Here is a 20,573-nt window from a genome sequence, read left to right as displayed (position 1 = left end):
GGCAAAGTGACCTAATGACAGGGACGTGGTTAATGGGTTAAAGGGTCAATCCCACGTAGGGGCAAAGTGACCTAATGACAGGGACGTGTGTAATGGGTTAAAGGGTCAGTCCCACGTAGGGGCAAAGTGACCCAATGACAGGGACGTGTGTAATGGGTTAAAGGGTCAGTCCCACGTAGGTGCAAAGTGACCTAATGACAGGGACGTGGTTAATGGGTTAAAGGGTCAGTCCCATGTAGGGGCAAAGTGACCTAATGACAGGGACGTGTGTAATGGGTTAAAGAGTCAGCCCCACGTAGGGGCAAAGTGACCTAATGACAGGGACGTGGTTAATGGGTTAAAGGGTCAGTCCCATGTAGGGGCAAAGTGACCTAATGACAGCGACGTGTGTAATGGGTTAAAGAGTCAGCCCCACGTAGGGGCAAAGTGACCTAATGACAGCGACGTGTGTAATGGGTTAAAGAGTCAGCCCCACGTAGGTGCAAAGTGACCTAATGACAGGGACGTGTGTAATGGGTTAAAGGGTCAGTCCCACGTAGGGACAAAGTAACCTAATGACAGGGACGTGTTTAATGGGTTAAAGGGTCAGTCCCACGTAGGGGCAAAGTGACCTAATGACAGGGACGTGTGTAATGGGTTAAAGGGTCAGTCCCACGTAGGAGCAAAGTGACCTAATGACAGGGACGTGTGTAATGGGTTAAAGGGTCAGTCCCACGTAGGGGCAAAGTGACCTAATGACAAGGACGTGTGTAATGGGTTAAAGGGTCAGTCCCACGTAGGAGCAAAGTGACCTAATGACAGGGACGTGTGTAATGGGTTAAAGGGTCAGTCCCACGTAGGGGCAAAGTGACCTAATGACAGGGACGTGTGTAATGGGTTAAAGAGTCAGCCCCACGTAGGGGCAAAGTGACCTAATGACAGGGACGTGGTTAATGGGTTAAAGGGTCAGTCCCATGTAGGGGCAAAGTGACCTAATGACAGCGACGTGTGTAATGGGTTAAAGAGTCAGCCCCACGTAGGTGCAAAGTGACCTAATGACAGGGACGTGTGTAATGGGTTAAAGGGTCAGTCCCACGTAGGGGTAAAGTGACCTAATGACAGGGACGTGTGTAATGGGTTAAAGGGTCAGTCCCACGTAGGGGCAAAGTGACCTAATGACAGGGACGTGTTTAATGGGTTAAAGGGTCAGTCCCACGTAGGAGCAAAGTGACCTAATGACAGGGACGTGTGTAATGGGTTAAAGGGTCAATCCCACATAGGGGCAAAGTGACCTAATGACAGGGACGTGTGTAATGGGTTAAAGGGGCAGTCCCACGTAGGGACAAAGTGACCTAATGACAGGGACATGTGTAATGGGTTAAAGGGTCAATCCCACATAGGGGCAAAGTGACCTAATGACAGGGACGTGTTTAATGGGTTAAAGGGTCAATCCCACGTAGGGGCAAAGTGACCTAATAACAGGGACGTGTGTAATGGGTTAAAGGGTCAATCCCACGTAGGGGCAAAGTGACCTAATGACAGGGACGTGTTTAATGGGTTAAAGGGTCAGTCCCACGTAGGGGCAAAGTGACCTAATCACAGGGACGTGTTTAATGGGTTAAAGGGTCAGTCCCACGTAAGGGCAAAGTGACCTAATGACAGGGACGTGTGTAATGGGTTAAAGGGTCAGTCCCACGTTGGGGCAAAGTGACCTAATGACAGGGACGTGTGTAATGGGTTAAAGGGTCAGTCCCACGTAGGGGCAAAGTGACCCAATGACAGGGACGTGTGTAATGGGTTAAAGGGTCAGTCCCACGTAGGTGCAAAGTGACCTAATGACAGGGACGTGGTTAATGGGTTAAAGGGTCAGTCCCATGTAGGGGCAAAGTGACCTAATGACAGGGACGTGTTTAATGGGTTAAAGGGTCAATCCCACGTAGGGGCAAAGTGACCTAATGACAGGGACGTGTTTAATGGGTTAAAGGGTCAATCCCACGTAGGGGCAAAGTGACCTAATGACAGGGACGTGGTTAATGGGTTAAAGGGTCAGTCCCATGTAGGGGCAAAGTGACCTAATGACAGGGACGTGTTTAATGGGTTAAAGGGTCAATCCCACCTAGGGGCAAAGTGACCTAATGACAGGGACGTGGTTAATGGGTTAAAGGGTCAATCCCACGTAGGGGCAAAGTGACCTAATGACAGGGACGTGTGTAATGGGTTAAAGGGTCAGTCCCACGTAGGGGCAAAGTGACCCAATGACAGGGACGTGTGTAATGGGTTAAAGGGTCAGTCCCACGTAGGTGCAAAGTGACCTAATGACAGGGACGTGGTTAATGGGTTAAAGGGTCAGTCCCATGTAGGGGCAAAGTGACCTAATGACAGGGACGTGTGTAATGGGTTAAAGAGTCAGCCCCACGTAGGGGCAAAGTGACCTAATGACAGGGACGTGGTTAATGGGTTAAAGGGTCAGTCCCATGTAGGGGCAAAGTGACCTAATGACAGCGACGTGTGTAATGGGTTAAAGAGTCAGCCCCACGTAGGGGCAAAGTGACCTAATGACAGCGACGTGTGTAATGGGTTAAAGAGTCAGCCCCACGTAGGTGCAAAGTGACCTAATGACAGGGACGTGTGTAATGGGTTAAAGGGTCAGTCCCACGTAGGGACAAAGTAACCTAATGACAGGGACGTGTGTAATGGGTTAAAGGGTCAGTCCCACGTAGGGGCAAAGTGACCTAATGACAGGGACGTGTGTAATGGGTTAAAGGGTCAGTCCCACGTAGGAGCAAAGTGACCTAATGACAGGGACGTGTGTAATGGGTTAAAGGGTCAGTCCCACGTAGGGGCAAAGTGACCTAATGACAAGGACGTGTGTAATGGGTTAAAGGGTCAGTCCCACGTAGGAGCAAAGTGACCTAATGACAGGGACGTGTGTAATGGGTTAAAGGGTCAGTCCCACGTAGGGGCAAAGTGACCTAATGACAGGGACGTGTGTAATGGGTTAAAGAGTCAGCCCCACGTAGGGGCAAAGTGACCTAATGACAGGGACGTGGTTAATGGGTTAAAGGGTCAGTCCCATGTAGGGGCAAAGTGACCTAATGACAGCGACGTGTGTAATGGGTTAAAGAGTCAGCCCCACGTAGGGGCAAAGTGACCTAATGACAGCGACGTGTGTAATGGGTTAAAGAGTCAGCCCCACGTAGGTGCAAAGTGACCTAATGACAGGGACGTGTGTAATGGGTTAAAGGGTCAGTCCCACGTAGGGACAAAGTAACCTAATGACAGGGACGTGTGTAATGGGTTAAAGGGTCAGTCCCACGTAGGGGCAAAGTGACCTAATGACAGGGACGTGTGTAATGGGTTAAAGGGTCAGTCCCACGTAGGAGCAAAGTGACCTAATGACAGGGACGTGTGTAATGGGTTAAAGGGTCAGTCCCACGTAGGGGCAAAGTGACCTAATGACAAGGACGTGTGTAATGGGTTAAAGGGTCAGTCCCACGTAGGAGCAAAGTGACCTAATGACAGGGACGTGTGTAATGGGTTAAAGGGTCAGTCCCACGTAGGGGCAAAGTGACCTAATGACAGGGACGTGTGTAATGGGTTAAAGAGTCAGCCCCACGTAGGGGCAAAGTGACCTAATGACAGGGACGTGGTTAATGGGTTAAAGGGTCAGTCCCATGTAGGGGCAAAGTGACCTAATGACAGCGACGTGTGTAATGGGTTAAAGAGTCAGCCCCACGTAGGTGCAAAGTGACCTAATGACAGGGACGTGTGTAATGGGTTAAAGGGTCAGTCCCACGTAGGGGCAAAGTGACCTAATGACAGGGACGTGTGTAATGGGTTAAAGGGTCAGTCCCACGTAGGGACAAAGTAACCTAATGACAGGGACGTGTTTAATGGGTTAAAGGGTCAGTCCCACGTAGGAGCAAAGTGACCTAATGACAGGGACGTGTGTAATGGGTTAACGGGTCAGTCCCACGCAGGAGCAAAGTGACCTAATGACAGGGACGTGTGTAATGGGTTAAAGGGTCAATCCCACGTAGGGGCAAAGTGACCTAATGACAGGGACGTGTTTAATGGGTTAAAGGGTCAGTCCCACGTAGGGGCAAAGTGACCTAATGACAGGGACGTGTTTAATGGGTTAAAGGGTCAGTCCCACGTAGGGGCAAAGTGACCTAATGACAGGGACGTGTTTAATGGGTTAAAGGGTCAGTCCCATGTAGGGGCAAAGTGACCTAATGACAGGGACGTGTTTAATGGGTTAAAGGGACAATCCCACGTAGGGGCAAAGTGACCTAATGACAGGGACGTGTGTAATGGGTTAAAGGGTCAGTCCCACGTAGGGGCAAAGTGACCTAATGACAGGGACGTGTGTAATGGGTTAAAGGGTCAGTCCCACGTAGGGGCAAAGTGACCTAATGACAGGGACGTGTGTAATGGGTTAAAGGGTCAATCCCACGTAGGGGCAAAGTGACCTAATGACAGGGACATGCTGTACACCTTCTATCCCAAAATCGGACCCCTGTAAGCATATTTAAAATCATTATTAATATCCAGTCTGGTAACATGGCGGTGAGACCAGTCTCTGATGGAGAATCCTCTTCTTACCTCTGCCTTGCTGCTCTTTGGCTGCTCCCTCCCAAGTGAGGGCAGTGACATCATCAAACTGGAATTAAAGCTTCATTTCATACTACCCCGCCATCTTGTTCTATCCCACTAATTATTTTTTTTTTGGGGGGGGGGTAATTTTAATGTTTTTATTGGTACGCTAATATAAAGATGTACAGAAGGCAAAAATACATAGAAAATGAGGTTTTCCAGTGACTTTTTCACCCAGGGAAGCTTAGGACGAGGGGGGGGGGGGGGGGTGTTTGACCTTTTAGGGGGGGAGGGGGAGAAATTGCAGGGGGGTTTGGGATACCCCGGGTGTCGCTGCGGGGGTCACATCTCCCTGCGTCTCTTCCCACCGGGGGGCGCCCCGCGGCCCGGAGCAGGTTTCCCCCTCCTCTGTCTGAGGTCTCGGTGTGTGCTCATTATCAGCCGGCTACAGGAAAGAGACGGGGGGGGGGGGGGTTAGGAGAGTGTGGGGGGGGGGGGGGACGGGGGCAAGGTGTGGGGGTGGGCCAGGTGTGTGTGTATGGGGCAAGGTGTGTGTGTATATATATATATGTATGTATGGAGAGGCGTATGTCTGTGTGCACATACAGGTGTATATGTATGTATGGAGAGGCGTATGTCTGTGTGCACATACAGGTGTGTGCGTGTGTGTGTATGGAAAGGTGTGTGTCTGTGTGTACATACAGGTATGTGTGTGTGCGTGTGTGTATGGAAAGGTGTGTGCCTGTGTGTACATACAGGTATGTGCGTGTGTGTGTGTATGGAAAGGTGTGTGTCTGTGTGTACATACAGGTATGTGTGTGCGTGTGTGTATGGAAAGGTGTGTGTCTGTGTGTACATACAGGTATGTGTGTGTGCGTGTGTGTATGGAAAGGTGTGTGCCTGTGTGTACATACAGGTATGTGCGTGTGTGTGTGTATGGAAAGGTGTGTGCCTGTGTGTACATACAGGTATGTGTGTGCGTGTGTGTGCATGGAAAGGTGTGTGCCTGTGTGTACATACAGGTATGTGTGTGTGTGTGTATGGAAAGGTGTGTGTCTGTGTGTACATACAGGTATGTGTGTGCGTGTGTGTATGGAAAGGTGTGTGCCTGTGTGTACATGCAGGTATGTGCGTGTCTGTGTATGGAAAGGTGTGTGTCTGTGTGTACATACAGGTATGTGTGTGCGTGTGTGTATGGAAAGGTGTGTGCCTGTGTGTAGATACAGGTATGTGTGTGTGCGTGTGTGTATGGAGAGGCGTATGTCTGTGTGTACATACAGGTATGTGTGTGCGTGTGTGTATGGAAAGGTGTGTGCCTGTGTGTACATACAGGTATGTGTGTGTGTGCATGGAAAGGTGTGTGCCTGTGTGTACATACAGGTATGTGTGTGTGCGTGTGTGTATGGAAAGGTGTGTGCCTGTGTGTACATACAGGTATGTGTGTGCGTGTGTGTATGGAAAGGTGTGTGCCTGTGTGTACATGCAGGTATGTGCGTGTGTGTGTATGGAAAGGTGTGTGTCTGTGTGTACATACAGGTATGTGTGTGCGTGTGTGTATGGAAAGGTGTGTGCCTGTGTGTAGATACAGGTATGTGTGTGTGCGTGTGTGTATGGAGAGGCGTATGTCTGTGTGTACATACAGGTATGTGTGTGCGTGTGTGTATGGAAAGGTGTGTGCCTGTGTGTAGATACAGGTATGTGTGTGTGCGTGTGTGTATGGAAAGGTGTGTGCCTGTGTGTACATACAGGTATGTGTGTGTGCGTGTGTGTATGGAAAGGTGTGTGCCTGTGTGTACATACAGGTATGTGTGTGTGCGTGTGTGTATGGAAAGGTGTGTGCCTGTGTGTACATACAGGTATGTGCGTGTGTGTGTGTGTGTATGGAATGGTGTGTGCCTATGTGTACATACAGGTATGTGCGTGTGTGTGTGTGTGTGTGTGGAGAGGCGTATGTCTGTGTGCACATACAGGTGTGTGTGTGTGTATGGAGAGGTGTGTGTCTGTGTGTACATACAGGTGAGTGTGTATGGAGAGGCGTATGTCTGTGTGCACATACAGGTGTGTGTGTGTATGGAGAGGCGTATGTCTGTGTGCACATACAGGTGTGTGTGTATCGAGAGGCGTATGTCTGTGTGCACATACAGGTGTGTGTGTGTATGGAGAGGCGTATGTCTGTGTGTACATACAGGTGTGTGTGTATATGGAGAGGCGTATGTCTGTGTGTACATACAGGTGTGTGTGTGTATGGAGAGGCGTATGTCTGTGTGTACATACAGGTGTGTGTGTATGGAGAGGCGTATGTCTGTGTGTACATACAGGTGTGTATGTGGGTATGGAGAGGCGTATGTCTGTGTGTACATACAGGTGTGTGTGTATGGAGAGGCGTATGTCTGTGTGTACATACAGGTGTGTGTGTATGGAGAGGCGTATGTCTGTGTGCACATACAGGTGTGTGTGTGTATGGAGAGGCGTATGTCTGTGTGTACATACAGGTGTGTGTGGGTATGGAGAGGCGTATGTCTGTGTGTACATACAGGTGTGTGTGTATGGAGAGGCGTATGTCTGTGTGTACATACAGGTGTGTGTGTATGGAGAGGCGTATGTCTGTGTGTACATACAGGTGTGTATGTGGGTATGTGTAAAGCTGTATTCAGGTACAGTATGTGTATGTACAGACACGAGTGCAAAGTTGTATATATATGTATCTATGTGTGTTTATGTGTGTAAAGCCATGTAAGTGTGTGTATAAGTACATATGTATATGTCTAGCGGTGTGTGCCCGTGTGTATATACTGTATAGGTGGACGCCCGTAAATGTTCGAGGGTGATAACGGGCATATGCATGCGTGCGTGTATATATATATATACGTGTGCGTCTCTCACTTGAGATTAGACAGCTCCAGGATTAGCCCGTGAACGATGGATGAAGCGTCCTCCTCTCTCCCCTCCTCCCTGTCCGGGACACAAACACAGACAAGCCTGTGTCAGGGGATCCACCTTTTTATCGTCAGGGAACCCCACAATTAGATTGTGACATTCTGGGGAACCCCAATACTCTCCCCCCCCATCTCTCGTGTCCCTCCCCCCGTCTCCCATCTCCCCCACGTTGTGTCTCTCCCCAGCCCCCTCACCTCTTACGCTCCCAATCACACTCTCCCCCTTATGTTCCCTCTCTTCTACACAAACACTCTCCCCCTCTCACACTCTACATAGGGGCAAAGTGACCTAATGACAGGGACGTATGTAATGGGTTAAAGGGTCAGTCCCACGTAGGGGCAAAGTGACCTAATGACAGGGACGTATGTAATGGGTTAAAGGGTCAGTCCCATGTAGGGGCAAAGTGACCTAATGACAGGGACGTGTGTAATGGGTTAAAGGGTCAGTCCCACGTAGGGGCAAAGTGACCTAATGACAGGGACGTGTTTAATGGGTTAAAGGGTCAGTCCCACATAGGGGCAAAGTGACCTAATGACAGGGACGTGTTTAATGGGTTAAAGGGTCAGTCCCACGTAGGGGCAAAGTGACCTAATGACAGGGACGTGTGTAATGGGTTAAAGGGTCAGTCCCACGTAGGGGCAAAGTGACCTAATGACAGGGACGTGTGTAATGGGTTAAAGGGTCAGTCCCACGTAGGGGCAAAGTGACCTAATGACAGGGACGTGTTTAATGGGTTAAAGGGTCAGTCCCACATAGGGGCAAAGTGACCTAATGACAGGGACGTGTTTAATGGGTTAAAGGGTCAGTCCCACGTAGGGGCAAAGTGACCTAATGACAGGGACGTGTGTAATGGGTTAAAGGGTCAGTCCCACGGAGGGGCAAAGTGACCTAATGACAGGGACGTGTGTAATGGGTTAAAGGGTCAGTCCCACGTAGGGGCAAAGTGACCTAATGACAGGGACGTGTGTAATGGGTTAAAGGGTCAGTCCCACGTAGGGGCAAAGTGACCTGATGACAGGGGCGTGTGTAATGGGTTAAAGGGTCAGTCCCACGTAGGGGCAAAGTGACCTCAGTGACGCCTTTATTAGGTGACATGCTGCCGGGACACTTTTCCATAACCAGCGGACACGCAGACGTTAATATTACATATCTTATCTCAGCGCATCTTAACATTCCCGCTTCCGAGGGTGTTCACAACCTTTATCCGATGTCTGCTGGGGATCAGACTCCTTGTCAGACCTCAGATACATAGTTCTGAGTCGTCCTTAGCCAGGGAGAGGAACAGAAAGGGTCCGCCCGATTTCTGTGTTCCCGCAGAAACGGGGGGGACAGCTATATCTATCCCGGGACACACAGATCAGTCAGGGGGACGCTATAATTAGGGGGGCGGGCTCTGAATGGAGTCAGATACCCTGATAAGGGGGTGGGGAAATACTTTTGTTGACATCCTAAATTGAACAGACCCCTGTATAGCAGACTGTTTACCCAGGTCCTGCAGTGTGGGGTGATATACGTTTAGCAGCTGGAGACGGCCCTGCCCTGGGTATAAATCTGCTCTCCCCCTCTGCGACACCCTCCGTGGTCACCTTATTTACACCCCTGGGGGCGAGGGGGGTGTTATGAGGTAGCTCTCGCGGTCATGGGGTCTGGTGCATTACAGGGGGGTCCCGCCCCACCCCCTATGATCTACGTCGTCTTCTCCCCCCCGCTGGTTTTCCACAGCGCAGCCCGCGATTTAACCGGGCAGAGGAATGGAGGGACTCGGAGGTCACGGGGGGGGCGGGGGGCGGAGGGGATATGGCATATTCTGCTACCACCGGCACTCAAACGGTTAAAGGGACAACCCGTCTAAAGGCCCAAAGTGATTCCAGTGATGTGTAAGGGGGTCTCACCTGGGAGGGCGGATACCCATTTTTGTTTGTTTTCTACCCAAATCTGACACCTATTAGTATTTTTATTTTGGGGAGGTTCGATTTCCTTTGGCTGCTGTGTGATGTCACTGTGCGATGTCACTGTGTGATGTATGTCTTTATTTATATAGCGCCATTAATGTACATAGACATAAAAGTAACATTAAGGAAGAGGAGCCCCTGCCCCGAGGAGCTTACAGTCTAATTGGTAGGTAGGGAGAACGTACAGAGACAGTAGGAGGGAGTTCTGGTAAGTGCGTCTGCAGGGGGCAAAGCTTTATGTATCGTGTGTTCAGAATATCCACAGTGCTATTCATATGCTTCTTTAAGCAAGTGTGTCTTAAGGTGGGTCTTAAAGGTGGATAGAGAGGGTGCTAGTCGGGTACTGAGGGGAAGGGCATTCCAGAGGTGTGGGGCAGTCAGTGAGAAAGGTTTAAGGCGGGAGAGGGCTTTAGATACAAAGGGGGTAGAAAGAAGACATCCTTGAGCTGAACGCAAGAGACGGGATGGTGCATAGCGAGAAATTAGGGCTGAGATGTAAGGAGGGGCAGAAGAGTGTATAGTGAGATATTAGGGTGAGATGTAAGAAGGGGCAGAGGAGGGTATAGTGAGATATTAGGGTGAGATGTAAGGAGGGGCAGAGGAGGGTATAGTGAGATATTAGGGTGAGATGTAAGGAGGGGCAGAGGAGGGTATAGTGAGATATTAGGGTGAGATGTAAGGAGGGGCAGAGGAGGGTATAGTGAGATATTAGGGTGAGATGTAAGGAGGGGCAGAGGAGGGTATAGTGAGATGTTAGGGGGAGATGTAAGGAGGGGCAGAGGGTGGTATAGTGAGATATTAGGGTGAGATGTAAGGAGGGGCAGAGGAGGGTATAGTGAGATATTAGGGTGAGATGTAAGGAGGGGCAGAGGAGGGTATAGTGAGATATTAGGGTGAGATGTAAGGAGGGGCAGAGGAGGGTATAGTGAGATATTAGGGTGAGATGTAAGGAGGGGCAGAGGAGGGTATACTGAGATATTAGGGTGAGATGTAAGGAGGGGCAGAGGAGGGTATAGTGAGATATTAGGGTGAGATGTAAGGAGGGGCAGAGGAGTGTATAGTGAGATATTAGGGGGAGATGTAAGGAGGGGCAGAGGAGGGTATAGTGAGATATTAGGGTGAGATGTAAGGAGGGGCAGAGGGTGGTATAGTGAGATATTAGGGTGAGATGTAAGGAGGGGCAGAGGAGTGTATAGTGAGATATTAGGGTTAGATGTAAGGAGGGGCAGAGGGTGGTATAGTGAGATATTAGGGTGAGATGTAAGGAGGGGCAGAGGAGGGTATAGTGAGATATTAGGGTGAGATGTAAGGAGGGGCAGAGGGGGGTATAGTGAGATATGAGGGTGAGATGTAAGGAGGGGCAGAGGGGGGTATAGTGAGATATGAGGGTGGGATGTAAGGAGGGGCAGAGGAGGGTATAGTGAGATATTAGGGTGAGGTGTAAGGAGGGGCAGAGGGGGGTATAGTGAGATATTAGGGTGAGATGTAAGGAGGGGCAGAGGGTGGTATAGTGAGATATTAGGGTGAGATGTAAGGAGGGGCAGACGAGTGCATAGCGAGAAATTAGGGCTGAGATGTAAGGAGGGGCAGAGGGTGGTATAGTGAGATATTAGGGGGAGATGTAAGGAGGGGCAGAGGGTGGTATAGTGAGATATTAGGGTGAGATGTAAGGAGGGGCAGAGGAGGGTATAGTGAGATATAAGGGTGAGATGTAAGGAGGGGCAGAGGGGGGTATAGTGAGATATTAGGGTGAGATGTAAGGAGGGGCAGAGGGTGGTATAGTGAGATATTAGGGTGAGATGTAAGGAGGGGCAGAGGAGGTATAGTGAGATATTAGGGTGAGATGTAAGGAGGGGCAGAGGAGGGTATAGTGAGATATAAGGGTGAGATGTAAGGAGGGGCAGAGGGGGGTATAGTGAGATATGAGGGTGAGATGTAAGGAGAGGCAGAGGGTGGTATAGTGAGATATTAGGGTGAGATGTAAGGAGGGGCAGAGGAGGGTATAGTGAGATATTAGGGTGAGATGTAAGGAGGGGCAGACGAGTGCATAGCGAGAAATTAGGGCTGAGATGTAAGGAGGGGCAGAGGGGGGTATAGTGAGATATGAGGGTGAGATGTAAGGAGGGGCAGAGGGGGGTATAGTGAGATATGAGGGTGAGATGTAAGGAGGGGCAGAGGGGGGTATAGTGAGATATGAGGGTGAGATGTAAGGAGGGGCAGAGGGGTGTATAGTGAGATATTAGGGTGAGGTGTAAGGAGGGGCAGAGGAGGGTATAGTGAGATATGAGGGTGGGATGTAAGGAGGGGCAGAGGGGGGTATAGTGAGATATGAGGGTGAGATGTAAGGAGGGGCAGAGGGGGGTATAGTGAGATATGAGGGTGAGATGTAAGGAGGGGCAGAGGGGGGTATAGTGAGATATTAGGGTGAGATGTAAGGAGGGGCAGAGGAGGGTATAGTGAGATATAAGGGTGAGATGTAAGGAGGGGCAGAGGGGGGTATAGTGAGATATGAGGGTGAGATGTAAGGAGGGGCAGAGGGTGGTATAGTGAGATATTAGGGTGAGGTGTAAGGAGGGGCAGAGGGGGGTATAGTGAGATATTAGGGTGAGATGTAAGGAGGGGCAGAGGAGGGTATAGTGAGATATTAGGCTGAGGTGTAAGGAGGGGCAGAGAGGGGTATAGTGAGAAATTAGGGCTGAGATGTAAGGAGGGGCAGAGGGGGGTATAGTGAGATATTAGGGCTGAGGTGTAAGGAGGGGCAGAGGGTGGTATAGTGAGATATTAGGGGGAGATGTAAGGAGGGGCAGAGGGTGGTATAGTGAGATATTAGGGTGAGATGTAAGGAGGGGCAGAGGGGGGTATAGTGAGATATTAGGGTGAGATGTAAGGAGGGGCAGAGGGGGAATAGTGAGATATTAGGGTGAGATGTAAGGAGGGGCAGAGGGGATAGTGAGATATTAGGGTGAGATGTAAGGAGGGGCAGAGGGGGTATAGTGAGATATTAGGGTGAGATGTAAGGAGGGGCAGAGGAGTGTATAGTGAGATATGAGGGTGAGATGTAAGGAGGGGCAGAGGGGCGTATAGTGTGATATTAGGGCTGAGGTGTAAGGAGGGGCAGAGGGTGGTATAGTGAGATATTAGGGGGAGATGTAAGGAGGGGCAGAGGGTGGTATAGTGAGATATTAGGGTGAGATGTAAGGAGGGGCAGAGGGGGGTATAGTGAGATATTAGGGTGAGATGTAAGGAGGGGCAGAGGGTGGTATAGTGAGATATTAGGGTGAGATGTGAGGAGGGGCAGAGGGGGAATAGTGAGATATTAGGGTGAGATGTGAGGAGGGGCAGAGGGGGAATAGTGAGATATTAGGGTGAGATGTAAGGAGGGGCAGAGGGGATAGTGAGATATTAGGGGGAGATGTAAGGAGGGGCAGAGGGGGGTATAGTGAGATATTAGGGGGAGATGTAAGGAGGGGCAGAGGAGGGTATAGTGAGATATTAGAGCTCAGATGTAAGGAGGGGCAGAGGGGGTATAGTGAGATATTAGGGTGAAATGTAAGGAGGGGCAGAGGGTGGTATAGTGAGATATGAGGGTGAGATGTAAGGAGGGGCAGAGGGGGTATAGTGAGACATTAGGGTGAGATGTAGGGAGGGACAGAGGAGGGGATAGTGAGAGATTAGGGTGAGATGTAAGGAGGGGCAGAGGGGGGTATAGTGAGATATGAGGGTGAGATGTAAGGGGGGGCAGAGGAGGGTATAGTGAGACATTAGGGCTGAGGTGTAAGGAGGGGCAGAGGGGGGTATAGTGAGATATTAGGGTGAGCTGTAAGGAGGGGCAGAGGGGGGTATAGTGAGATATGAGGGTGAGATGTAAGGAGGGGCAGAGGAGGGTATAGTGAGAGATTAGGGTGAGATGTAAGTAGGGGCAGAGGAGGGTATAGTGATATATTAGGATGAGATATAAGGATGGGCAGAGGAGTGTATAGTGAGATATTAGGGGAGATGTAAGGAGGGGCAGAGAGGGTATAGTGAGATATTAGGGTGAGATGTAAGGGGGGGCAGAGGAGGGTATAGTGAGATATTAGGGTGAGATGTAAGGAGGGGCAGAGGAGGGGATAGTGAGATATTAGGGTGAGATGTAAGGAGGGGCAGAGGGGGTATAGTGAGACATTAGTGTGAGATGTAGGGAGGGACAGAGGAGGGGATAGTGAGAGATTAGGGTGAGATGTAAGGAGGGGCAGAGGGGGGTATAGTGAGATATGAGGGTGAGATGTAAGGGGGGGCAGAGGAGGGTATAGTGAGACATTAGGGCTGAGGTGTAAGGAGGGGCAGAGGGGGGTATAGTGAGATATTAGGGTGAGCTGTAAGGAGGGGCAGAGGGGGGTATAGTGAGATATGAGGGTGAGATGTAAGGAGGGGCAGAGGAGGGTATAGTGAGAGATTAGGGTGAGATGTAAGTAGGGGCAGAGGAGGGTATAGTGATATATTAGGATGAGATATAAGGATGGGCAGAGGAGTGTATAGTGAGATATTAGGATGAGATGTAAGGAGGGGCAGAGAGGGTATAGTGAGATATTAGGGTGAGATGTAAGGGGGGGCAGAGGAGGGTATAGTGAGATATTAGGGTGAGATGTAAGGAGGGGCAGAGGAGGGGATAGTGAGATATTAGGGTGAGATGTAAGGAGGGGCAGAGGGGTGTATAGTGAGATATTAGGGTGAGATGTAAGGGGGGGCAGAGGAGGGTATAGTGATATATTAGGGTGAGATGTAAGGAGGGGCAGAGGGGGGTATAGTGAGATATTAGGGTGAGATGTAAGGAGGGGCAGAGGGGATAGTGAGATATTAGGGGGAGATGTAAGGAGGGGCAGAGGAGGGTATAGTGAGATATTAGGGTGAGATGTAAGGAGGGGCAGAGGAGGGTATAGTGATATATTAGGGTGAGATGTAAGGAGGGGCAGAGGGGGGTATAGTGAGATATTAGGGTGAGATGTAAGGGGGGGCAGAGCGGGGTATAGTGAGATATTAGGGTGAGATGTAAGGAGGGGCAGAGGAGGGTATAGTGAGAGATTAGGGGAGATATAAGGAGGGGCAGAGGAGGGTATAGTGAGATATTAGGGTGAGATGTAAGGAGGGGCAGAGGAGGGTATAGTGAGATATTAGGGTGAGATGTAAGGAGGGGCAGAGGAGGGGATAGTGAGATATTAGGGTGAGATGTAAGGAGGGGCAGAGGAGGGTATAGTGAGATATTAGGGGAGATGTAAGGAGGGGCAGAGGAGGGTATAGTGAGATATTAGGGGAGATGTAAGGAGGGGCAGAGGGGGGTATAGTGAGATATTAGGGTGAGATGTAAGGAGAGGCAGAGGAGGGGATAGTGAGATATTAGGGTGAGATGTAAGGAGGAGCAGAGGGTGGTATAGTGAGAGATTAGGGTGAGATGTAAGGAGAGGCAGAGGAGGGGATAGTGAGATATTAGGGTGAGATGTAAGGAGGGGCAGAGGGAGGTATAGTGAGATATTAGGGTGAGATGTAAGGAGGGGCAGAGGAGGGGATAGTGAGATATTAGGGTGAGATGTAAGGAGGAGCAGAGGTGGGTATAGTGAGATATTAGGGTGAGATGTAAGGAGGGGCAGAGGAGGGTATAGTGAGATATTAGGGGAGATGTAAGGAGGGGCAGAGGAGGGTATAGTGAGAGATTAGGGGAGATGTAAGGAGGGGCAGAGGGGGGTATAGTGAGATATTAGGGTGAGATGTAAGGAGGGGCAGAGGAGGGTATAGTGAGATATTAGGGTGAGATGTAAGGAGGAGCAGAGGGTGGTATAGTGAGAGATTAGGGTGAGATGTAAGGAGGGGCAGAGGAGGGTATAGTGAGATATTAGGGTGAGATGTAAGGAGGGGCAGAGGAGGGTATAGTGAGATATTAGGGGGAGATGTAAGGAGGGGCAGAGGAGGGTATAGTGAGATATTAGGGGGAGATGTAAGGAGGGGCAGAGGGGGGTATAGTGAGATATTAGGGTGAGATGTAAGGAGGGGCAGAGGGGGGTATAGTGAGATATTAGGGGGAGATGTAAGGAGGGGCAGAGGAGGTATAGTGAGAGATTAGGGTGAGATGTAAGGAGGGGCAGAGGGGGGTATAGTGAGATATTAGGGGGAGATGTAAGGAGGAGCAGAGGAGGGTATAGTGAGATATTAGGGGGAGATGTAAGGAGGGGCAGAGGAGGGTATAGTGAGATATTAGGGTGAGATGTAAGGAGGGGCAGAGGAGGTATAGTGAGAGATTAGGGTGAGATATAAGGAGGAGCAGAGGAGGGTATAGTGAGATATTAGGGTGAGATGTAAGGAGGGGCAGAAGAGGTATAGTGAGAGATTAGGGTGAGATATAAGGAGGAGCAGAGGAGGGTATAGTGAGATATTAGGGTGAGATGTAAGGAGGGGCAGAGGAGGGTATAGTGAGATATTAGGGTGAGATGTAAGGAGGGGCAGAGGGGGTATAGTGAGATATTAGGGTGAGATGTAAGGAGGGGCAGAGGAGGGTATAGTGAGATATTAGGGTGAGATGTAAGGAGGGGCAGAGGAGGGTATAGTGAGATATTAGGGTGAGATGTAAGGAGGGGCAGAGGAGGGTATAGTGAGATATTAGGGTGAGATGTAAGGAGGGGCAGAGGGGGTATAGTGAGATATTAGGGTGAGATGTAAGGAGGGGCAGAGGAGGGTATAGTGAGATATTAGGGTGAGATGTAAGGAGGGGCAGAGGGGGTATAGTGAGATATTAGGGTGAGATGTAAGGAGGGGCAGAGGAGGGTATAGTGAGATATTAGGGTGAGATGTAAGGAGGGGCAGAGGGGGGTATAGTGAGATATTAGGGTGAGATGTAAGGAGGGGCAGAGGAGGGTATAGTGAGATATTAGGGGGAGATGTAAGGAGGGGCAGAGGAGGGTATAGTGAGACATTAGGGTGAGATGTAAGGAGGGGCAGAGGAGGGTATAGTGAGATATTAGGGTGAGATGTAAGGAGGGGCAGAGGGGAATATTGAGATATTAGGGGGAGATGTAAGGAGGAGCAGAGGAGGGTATAGTGAGATATTAGGGTGAGATGTAAGGAGAGGCAGAGGAGGGTATAGTGACATATTAGGGTGAGATGCAAGGAGGGGCAGAGGAGGGTATAGTGAGATATTAGGGTGAGATGTAAGGAGGGGCAGAGGAGGGTATAGTGAGATATTAGGGTGAGATGTAAGGAGGGGCAGAGGAGGGTATAGTGAAATATTAGGGTGAGATGTAAGGAGGGGCAGAGGAAGGTATAGTGAGATATTAGGGTGAGATGTAAGGGGGGGCAGAGGAGGGTATAGTGAGATATTAGGGCTGAGATGTAAGGAGGGGCAGAGGGGGGTATAGTGAGATATTAGGGTGAGATGTAAGGAGGGGCAGAGGGGGAATAGTGAGATATTAGGGTGAGATGTAAGGAGGGGCAGAGGGGGAATAGTGAGATATTAGGGTGAGATGTAAGGAGGAGCAGAGGGGGGTATAGTGAGATATTAGGGTGAGATGTAAGGAGGGGCAGAGGGGGGTATAGTGAGATATTAGGGTGAGATGTAAGGAGAGGCAGAGGAGGGTATAGTGAGATATTAGGGCTGAGATGTGAGGAGGGGCAGAGGGGGGTATAGTGATATATTAGGGTGAGATGTAAGGAGGGGCAGAGGGAGGGTATAGTGATATATTAGGGTGAGATGTAAGGAGGGGCAGAGGAGGGTATAGTGAGATATTAGGGTGAGGTGTAAGGAGAGGCAGAGGGGGAATAGTGAGATATTAGGGTGAGATGTAAGGAGGGGCAGAGGAGGGTATAGTGAGATATTAGGGTGAGATGTAAGGAGGGGCAGAGGAGGGTATAGTGAGATATTAAGGTGAGATGTAAGGAGGGGCAGAGGGGGGGATAGTGAGATATTAGGGTGAGATGTAAGGAGAGGCAGAGGAGGGTTTAGTGAGATATTAGGGGGAGATGTAAGGAGGAGCAGAGGGGGGAATAGTGGGATATTAGGGTGAGATGTAAGGGGGGGCAGAGGAGGGTATAGTGAGATATTAGGGTGAGATGTAAGGAGGGGCAGAGGAGGGTATAGTGAGATATTAGGGTGAGATGTAATGAGGAGCAGAGGGGGGTATAGTGAGATATTAGGGTGAGATATAAGGAGGGGCAGAGGAGGGTATAGTGAGAGATTAGGGTGAGATGTAAGGAGGGGCAGAGGAGGTATAGTGAGAGATTAGGGGAGATGTAAGGAGGGGCAGAGGGGGGTATAGTGAGATATTAGGGTGAGATGTAAGGAGGGGCAGAGGAGGGTATAGTGAGATATTAGGGTGAGATGTAAGGAGGAGCAGAGGGTGGTATAGTGAGATATTAGGGTGAGATGTAAGGAGGAGCAGAGGGTGGTATAGTGAGATATGAGGGTGAGATGTAAGGAGGGGCAGAGGAGGTATAGTGAGAGATTAGGGGAGATGTAAGGAGGGGCAGAGGAGGGTATAGTGAGATATTAGGGGGAGATGTAAGGAGGGGCAGAGGGGGAATAGTGAGATTATGGTGAGATGTAAGGAGGGGCAGAGGGGGGTATAGTGAGATATTAGGGTGAGATGTAAGGAGGGGCAGAGGGGGGTATAGTGAGATATTAGGGTGAGATGTAAGGAGGGGCAGAGGAGGGTATAGTGAGATATTAGGGTGAGATGTAATGAGGAGCAGAGGGGGGTATAGTGAGATATTAGGGTGAGATATAAGGAGGGGCAGAGGAGGGTATAGTGAGAGATTAGGGTGAGATGTAAGGAGGGGCAGAGGAGGTATAGTGAGAGATTAGGGGAGATGTAAGGAGGGGCAGAGGGGGGTATAGTGAGATATTAGGGTGAGATGTAAGGAGGGGCAGAGGAGGGTATAGTGAGATATTAGGGTGAGATGTAAGGAGGAGCAGAGGGTGGTATAGTGAGATATTAGGGTGAGATGTAAGGAGGAGCAGAGGGTGGTATAGTGAGATATGAGGGTGAGATGTAAGGAGGGGCAGAGGAGGTATAGTGAGAGATTAGGGGAGATGTAAGGAGGGGCAGAGGAGGGTATAGTGAGATATTAGGGGGAGATGTAAGGAGGGGCAGAGGGGGAATAGTGAGATTATGGTGAGATGTAAGGAGGGGCAGAGGGGGGTATAGTGAGATATTAGGGTGAGATGTAAGGAGGGGCAGAGGGGGGTATAGTGAGATATTAGGGTGAGATGTAAGGAGGGGCAGAGGAGGGTATAGTGAGATATTAGGGTGAGATGTAAGGAGGGGCAGAGGAGGGTATAGTGAGATGTTAGGGGGAGATGTAAGGAGGGGCAGAGGGTGGTATAGTGAGATATTAGGGTGAGGTGTATGGAGGGGCAGAGGGGGGTATAGTGAGATATTAGGGTGAGATGTAAGGAGGGGCAGAGGGGGGTATAGTGAGATATTAGGGTGGGATGTAAGGAGGGGCAGAGGGGGGCATAGTGAGATATTAGGTGAGATGTAAGGAGGGGCAGAGGAGGGTATAGTGAGATATTAGGGTGAGATGTAAGGAGGGGCAGAGGAGGGTATAGTGAGATATTAGGGTGAGATGTAAGGAGGGGCAGAGGAGGGTATAGTGAGATATTAGGGTGAGATGTAAGGAGGGGCAGAGGAGGGTATAGTGAGATATTAGGGGAGATGTAAGGAGGGGCAGAGGGGGGTATAGTGAGATATTAGGGTGAGATGTAAGGAGGGGCAGAGGAGGGTATAGTGAGATATTAGGGTGAGATGTAAGGAGGAGCAGAGGGGGGTATAGTGAGATATTAGGGTGAGATGTAAGGAGGGGCAGAGGGGGGTATAGTGAGATATTAGGGTGAGATGTAAGGAGAGGCAGAGGAGGGTATAGTGAGATATTAGGGCTGAGATGTGAGGAGGGGCAGAGGGGGGTATAGTGATATATTAGGGTGAGATGTAAGGAGGGGCAGAGGGAGGGTATAGTGATATATTAGGGTGAGATGTAAGGAGGGGCAGAGGAGGGTATAGTGAGATATTAGGGTGAGGTGTAAGGAGAGGCAGAGGGGGAATAGTGAGATATTAGGGTGAGATGTAAGGAGGGGCAGAGGAGGGTATAGTGAGATATTAGGGTGAGATGTAAGGAGGGGCAGAGGAGGGTATAGTGAGATATTAAGGTGAGATGTAAGGAGGGGCAGAGGGGGGGATAGTGAGATATTAGGGTGAGATGTAAGGAGAGGCAGAGGAGGGTTTAGTGAGATATTAGGGGGAGATGTAAGGAGGAGCAGAGGGGGGAATAGTGGGATATTAGGGTGAGATGTAAGGGGGGGCAGAGGAGGGTATAGTGAGATATTAGGGTGAGATGTAATGAGGAGCAGAGGGGGGTATAGTGAGATATTAGGGTGAGATATAAGGAGGGGCAGAGGAGGGTATAGTGAGAGATTAGGGTGAGATGTAAGGAGGGGCAGAGGAGGTATAGTGAGAGATTAGGGGAGATGTAAGGAGGGGCAGAGGGGGGTATAGTGAGATATTAGGGTGAGATGTAAGGAGGGGCAGAGGAGGGTATAGTGAGATATTAGGGTGAGATGTAAGGAGGAGCAGAGGGTGGTATAGTGAGAGATTAGGGTGAGATGTAAGGAGGGGCAGAGGAGGTATAGTGAGAGATTAGGGGAGATGTAAGGAGGGGCAGAGGAGGGTATAGTGAGATATTAGGGGGAGATGTAAGGAGGGGCAGAGGGGGAATAGTGAGATTATGGTGAGATGTAAGGAGGGGCAGAGGGGGGTATAGTGAGATATTAGGGTGAGATGTAAGGAGGGGCAGAGGGGGGTATAGTGAGATATTAGGGTGAGATGTAAGGAGGGGCAGAGGAGGGTATAGTGAGATATTAGGGTGAGATGTAAGGAGGGGCAGAGGAGGGTATAGTGAGATGTTAGGGGGAGATGTAAGGAGGGGCAGAGGGTGGTATAGTGAGATATTAGGTGAGATGTAAGGAGGGGCAGAGGAGGGTATAGTGAGATATTAGGGTGAGATGTAAGGAGGGGCAGAGGAGGGTATAGTGAGATATTAGGGTGAGATGTAAGGAGGGGCAGAGGAGGGTATAGTGAGATATTAGGGTGA

General features: G+C 50.0%; 1 protein-coding gene across 1 annotated transcript in view; it reads right to left on the bottom strand.

Annotated features, from left to right (window-relative positions):
- Nucleotides 1–4,734: 4,734 nt before the first annotated feature.
- Nucleotides 4,735–20,573, bottom strand: part of LOC142470824 (uncharacterized) — a 49,995-nt gene continuing 34,156 nt past the window's right edge. Inside the window, exons 6-7 of the mRNA XM_075577592.1 lie at nt 7,459–7,527; nt 4,735–5,020 (exon numbers count right to left, since the gene is read on the bottom strand). Of these exons, the coding sequence (XP_075433707.1) occupies nt 4,918–5,020; nt 7,459–7,527 (172 nt within the window). The 3' untranslated portion in view covers nt 4,735–4,917. The remainder of the gene's footprint in view (nt 5,021–7,458; nt 7,528–20,573) is intronic.

This window comes from Ascaphus truei, chromosome 20, assembly GCF_040206685.1.
Source record: "Ascaphus truei isolate aAscTru1 chromosome 20, aAscTru1.hap1, whole genome shotgun sequence".
NCBI classification, from domain to species: Eukaryota; Metazoa; Chordata; class Amphibia; order Anura; family Ascaphidae; genus Ascaphus; species Ascaphus truei.
This window is presented reverse-complemented; position numbering and strand designations above follow the sequence as displayed.